Raw genomic sequence first — 6,000 nt, 5'->3', positions numbered from 1 at the left:
AGCTTTGGTGCTTCCATGTCCTGGCCAGGTAAGTCCTTGCAGGTGCTGGTGGGGGCGGGCAGAGGGGACAATCTCCTTTCTCATCCCACCCAGGGATGATGATGGGGAGGGGAGGGGACAGGAGAGGGGGAGAAGAGGCTCCACACTTCCAATAACCTGGAAAAACCTTGGGGATATGTCACAGACATCTTTTATGGGGATTTTTCCTCCTGAGAAGCTGAAAGGCCTCAGGAACAAAATGTAAACAATGGTTATCTGCTGCTGTGGAATGCAACAGGTGCATCTGGTATTGGTCTCATGTGGCTGTTTCTAATTAATGGCCAATCACAGTCAGCTGGCTTGGACTCTCTGTCCTTGTCCTTCCTTCCTTCCTTCCTTCCTTCCTTCCTTCCTTCCTTCCTTCCTTCCTTCCTTCCTTCCGACACTTCCTTCCTTCCGACACTTCCTTCCTTCCTTCCGACACTTCCTTCCTTCCAACACTTCCTTCCGACACTTCCTTCCTTCCGACACTTCCTTCCTTCCTTCCTTCCGACACTTCCTTCCTTCCTTCCAACACTTCCTTCCCTTCCCTTCCCTTCCCTTCCCTTCCCTTCCCTTCCCTTCCCTTCCCTTCCCTTCCCTTCCCTTCCCTTCCCTTCCCTTCCCTTCCCTTCCCTTCCCTTCCCTTCCCTTCCCTTCCCTTCCCTTCCCTTCCCTTCCCTTCCCTTCCCTTCCCTTCCCTTCCCTTCCCTTCCCTTCCCTTCCCTTCCTTTTTCTATGCTTAGTCAGCCTTCTGATGAAATCCTTTCTTCTATTCTTTTAGTATAGTTTTAATGGAATATATATCATAAAATAATAAATCAAGCCTTCTGAAACATGGAGTCAGATCCTCATCTCTTCCCTCTTCCTCAGCCCCCTGTGAACACCATCACAGGGATGGAGATTGTTCACACAGGGTGGTCACAGGAGGAGGAGGATTGCAGGGAGGAAGGTTTGACTGGGTGCAGAGAGCCTGGTGGAAGCCACAGCCCCGACTTGCTGGGATGTGATGGGTAAAACACCAACTCTCCCTCCAAATGACCTTTCTGTTTCACCGCCGCTCTGCCTTGCGTGGTTTTTTGTTATTATTATGATTTTCCACGGGCAGGGATTTCCGCTGAAGGATATTAGTTAATCAGATTCTGAGAAGCAGATGTTGGGTGATTTAGGAGGAAAAAACGAGGCAACTTTCTAGTTCAAGCCTCGGCTGGAGCCCGGTGCAAAGCTTAGGGAGGATGTTTTGTGGCTTTGGGATGCACTGTTAATTTTGGTCTTAATTAAAAACGAGACAGACAAGGTGGTTTGGGGTTAGGTGGGGCACCTCCCTCCAGACATCAGCATGGCCTGGGGATTTAAGGTAAGGAAAGGAACCTCAGAGCCCTGCATCCCATGGGAAACTGTTCCAAGGACTTGAAATGGAGTTCAGTGCTCTGGGATTTTCATGGTCAGCTTTGTTCCACTGCCAAAAGAAGTCCCTGTCCCTGTGGTCCCCTCTGGGTCTTCCCCCTGGCTAAAGGTGTGGTGGGCCAGGTCAGCTCACCCTGCCACTGAACACTGAACTCTGATTCAAACTTTATTTTATTCTGATTTAAAAATCAGCTTGGGATTTATATCAAGAAAAAACAAGTAGGCAAGAAGGGAACCATATGTGCTGCTTTTCTACTTTCCTTTAACACTTATTTTTCCCTTGAAAGCGCTTTATCTGGGCCAGGTTTGCAGTATCCCTTTGTAGGCCTCCTGATGCTCCTGAAACCAGGGTTATCCTCAGCTCTGATGCCACAAATCATCCTGCCAGCACCAGCTTCCCACAAAGCCACCAAATATTCCAGCCTGGGATGATTCCAGCCCCATGGAGAGCAGCTGCACCTTGGGCATGTCCAGCTGGGGCTGGAGGAAGACTCAGGTTTGGAGTCCTTGAGGCTCCCCAGCTTTGCCTGAGGTTACTTTGAGGACACAACCACGCTGCTGCTGCTGCTCCAGACGTCATTTCTGTCCCTTGCCCCAGCCATTCCTCCCTACACATCCCCAAGAGGGAAATTGGGCACAGAGCCAGCCTGCAGCAGCTCCTCGGGGCTGGATTTCTAAGAACAGCCAAGCTTTGTGGGTTTGGCTCAAGCAAAGAGACCTGGTCTGTAAATAGCTTATGATAAATTGTAGGATTTGTCCCCAAATCCAGAATCTCTCCTACTGAGTAGAGAATGAGGTTGACCCATGGATGCCGGGTCCTGTATGAGCTTCTGCTCTCGGGGCTGTAAAACTGAGAGGAGGAGAGGGAAGATTTGGGCAAATCAGGCTCTTCATGCCCATTTCTGCAATAGATTGGGGGGATTTTGGCTTGTCCTACCCCAGCTGTGTGTCAGCTTATGATAAATTGTAGGATTTCTCCCCAAAATCCAGAATCTCCTACTGAGGAGAGAGTGAGGCTGACCCATGGATGCCGGGTCCTGCATGAGCTTCTGCTGTCGGGGCTGTAGAGCTGAAAGGAGGAGAGGGAGGATTTATGGCAAATCAGGCTCTTCATGCCCATTTCTGCAACAGATTGGGGGGGCGTTGGCCTGTCCTACCCCAGCTGTGTGTCAGCAAGGATGGACCCTCAGTTTCTGGGGAGGAAAAACCTTCAGCACCCCAAATCAGCTTGGGGAGCAGCTCAGGTCCCATGGGGGAATGAGTTCCTGCCCAGCTCTGGGAAGCAAACCCCACCCCAGATGTGCGTCAGCAAGGATGGATCCTCAGCTTCTGGGCAGGCAAAACCTCCAGCACCCCAAATCAGTGAAACAGGGAGCTCGAGGCACAGGGAGCAGCTCAGGTTCCACAGGGGGATGAGATCCTGCCCAGCCCTGGAAGCAAACCCAGCACTGGGGACCATCCTCATCCCAGGACCAGCCCCGGCACCACTGCTGCTGCTCCGTGGCCTAAATTGTGTTGCTATTCCTGGCAGTTGAGGGCATTTGGGTTTTTTGTGTCCCTCTCACTGGCTGGGTAAGAAAGCCAGAGTGCCCTTGGTGAGCAGCGGTCACGCAGAGCAGCCCCACGTGTCCTCCTGTGGTGCCTCATGTCTGGGAAATACATTTGGAGGGGAAATAAATCAGGGCACTGAATTTACTTAGAAAGTTCATTCTGGGGAAAATCTCCACAGAACTGCTCCCTGTTAACACCTAATTTCTCTCTGTGCTTCTCCCTGAGGCAGGACAGGTAATTTCCCAGCTCCATAACTTGGCCTGGTCCCTGGGCTCCTCTTTGACTTTGCTGAGCTCAGAATGATGTTGGTGTGTGGGGAGATGTGTGCCAAGGGACATTTGGGGATGTGGGGACTGTCTCTGAGTGCCTCTCAGAGTTGGGTTGGGAAATAATCCACCCCATGGCCTGAAAGGTGCTCTCCAAGGGATCCAAAGGCTTAGTCCTGAGCTTAGTCCTGAGCTTTTTCCTGGGGCTGGGAATTTCAGAGCTGTTGTGGAGGAGGGCTAGGAGAGCTCTGGGGGATGTCACCCCATCCTGTGCCTGCCCTGAGGCCAGGGGTCCTGTTCCCACCCCTCTTCCCACACCAAAGGGGTTCTCCAAGGCTGGTGGACATTTCTCCTCCTGGCCTGCTTCTCCCCAGGCTGCATTCCCCAAATTCCAGTGTGGTTCCTGCTTTGGGAATTGTTTCCAAACAATGCTTGACCCATCTACAACATGCCCAGGACCTCCTGGGGTTTGACCCAGTGCTTCTCCTACCTGGAACAAGGGCTGCCCTTAGCTTGGGACAGCCATGGTTTAAAACCTCCAAATCATGCTCTGAGCTTTGGATCCACACCTGGAAATGGATGAAATGACCCCTTGCTGTGGGATCACTGGGGAGAGGCTGGGTGGGACACCTGGATTCACCCCCATCCTCTGCTGCTGCCTGACCTTCCATCCTTGGGTTCTGTAGGTGGTTTGGGGAGGTTTACAATGGCAAAGCCGTGCCAAAAGGGCGTGCAGGATCCAAAAATGAGCGATTTGCTGGAAGTCATACTACTCAACGGCAATAATGCTTCCATTAAAAGCCCTAACCGGGTGGCATGGCCTCTCAGGGTTTGTTTCACCCTGCTCGTGCACAGTTCAGCTCTGTGTCCCTGTCCCTTGCAGATCCTCCTAGCGTGGGACAGGTGCGGGCAGCCGGTGTCGGCCACGGGGGTTTCTGCTGCTGAGCTGACTAGTGTATGATGGACGTGGCCAGTTGGAAGGAGATGGAGGTGGCACTAGTCAGTTTTGACAACGCTGATCAGATCGTGGAGGACCCCTGCTACTCCAACGACCTCAGCCCCGCCGGGCAGTCGCGCAAGGGCCACCCCAGCTGCGCCAACCTGCTGTCCAACCTGCGCATCCTCATCAACAGTGAGAATGCCAACAATGAGACCATCTTCTCCAGGTTCTCCGCCGAGTTCAGCGACCACCTGGTGGGAGAGAGGGTGGGCATGGATGAGGGGGACCAACGAGTCATCATCAACATCGCTGGGCTGAGGTTTGAGACGCGGCTCAAGACCCTGGACCAGTTCCCCGAGACCTTGCTCGGGGACCCGGAAAAGAGGATGCGTTACTTCGACTCCATGAGGAATGAATATTTCTTTGACAGGAACAGGCCCAGTTTTGATGGGATCCTGTACTATTACCAGTCTGGGGGGAAAATACGGCGCCCAGCCAATGTCCCCATTGACGTCTTTGCTGATGAAATCACCTTCTATGAGCTGGGTGATGAAGCCATGGACCAGTTCCGGGAGGATGAAGGGTTCATCAAGGATCCTGAGACCCTCTTACCAACCAATGACTTTCACAGGCAGTTCTGGCTGCTCTTTGAGTACCCTGAGAGCTCCAGTGCAGCCAGAGGCGTAGCTTTAGTCTCCGTCCTGGTCATTGTCATCTCCATCATCATCTTCTGCATGGAGACCCTGCCGGAGTTCCGGGAGGAGAGGGAGTTCAGGTCCACCCAGGAGCTTTCTAGGAATATGACAGACACTTTGGTGTCCCACAGCACCTTCACAGACCCTTTCTTCGTCATAGAGACCGCCTGCATCGTCTGGTTCTCCTTTGAGCTCTTTGTCCGGTTCATCGTGTGCCCCAGCAAGACCGAGTTCTTCAGGAACATCATGAACATCATCGACATCGTGTCCATCATCCCCTACTTTGTGACACTCACCACCGAGCTGATCCAGCAGAGCGAACTCAACGGGCAGCAGAACATGTCCCTGGCCATCCTGCGCATCATCCGCCTCGTCAGGGTCTTCCGCATCTTCAAGCTCTCCCGGCACTCCAAGGGGCTGCAGATCCTGGGGCAGACCCTCAAGGCCAGCATGAGGGAGCTGGGCTTGCTCATCTTCTTCCTCTTCATCGGCGTCATCCTCTTCTCCAGCGCCGTTTACTTCGCGGAAGTCGACGAGCCGCAGTCCCACTTCTCCAGCATCCCCGATGGCTTCTGGTGGGCCGTGGTCACCATGACCACCGTGGGCTACGGGGACATGTGTCCCACCACGCTGGGCGGCAAGATCGTGGGGACGCTGTGCGCCATCGCGGGCGTGCTGACCATCGCCCTGCCCGTGCCCGTCATCGTCTCCAACTTCAATTATTTCTACCACCGGGAGACGGAGAACGAGGAGAAGCAGATGTTGCCCGGGGAGGTGGAGCGGCTGCTGGCCAGCGTGGCCACGGGCAACGGCAGCATGGAGTCACTCAATAAGACCAATGGGGGTTACCCTCGAGACAAGGCCAAAAAATGATGCTGGAGGCCCTGAGGGACTGGGCACGGTCAGGTGGGATTGGCTGGAAAATGCATCCAACATCTGCATGCTCTGATTTTATTTTTTTTTTAAATAATGTGCTGCTGCTTTTTCTTTTTTTTTTTTTAGACATTTTTCAATCTCTGATTTCCTGTGGCTGTTCAAATAAATACCATCTTTCTTATTTCTCTGCCCTGCCCATCGGTCTGGTGTTTTTTATTTGATGCTCATCTGCTTGACATTTGTCTTC

The 6,000-nt window shown here is 53.0% G+C and overlaps 1 protein-coding gene across 1 annotated transcript; it reads left to right on the top strand.

Annotated features, from left to right (window-relative positions):
• The first annotated feature begins 4,199 nt into the window (after window positions 1–4,199).
• KCNA10 (potassium voltage-gated channel subfamily A member 10) lies at window positions 4,200–5,750 on the top strand. Its single transcript, XM_058819460.1, has one exon. It carries the CDS (start codon window positions 4,200–4,202, stop codon window positions 5,748–5,750), a length of 1,551 nt encoding a protein of 516 aa, XP_058675443.1.
• Window positions 5,751–6,000: the final 250 nt, after the last annotated feature.

Source organism: Ammospiza caudacuta, chromosome 24 (genome assembly GCF_027887145.1).
Source record: "Ammospiza caudacuta isolate bAmmCau1 chromosome 24, bAmmCau1.pri, whole genome shotgun sequence".
Lineage (NCBI taxonomy): Eukaryota > Metazoa > Chordata > Aves > Passeriformes > Passerellidae > Ammospiza > Ammospiza caudacuta.
This window is presented reverse-complemented; position numbering and strand designations above follow the sequence as displayed.

Excerpts from the sequence above, each read along its gene's own strand:
- KCNA10 (XM_058819460.1), top strand. The coding sequence starts at position 4,200 with ATGATGGACGTGGCCAGTTGGAAGGAGATGGAGGTGGCACTAGTCAGT.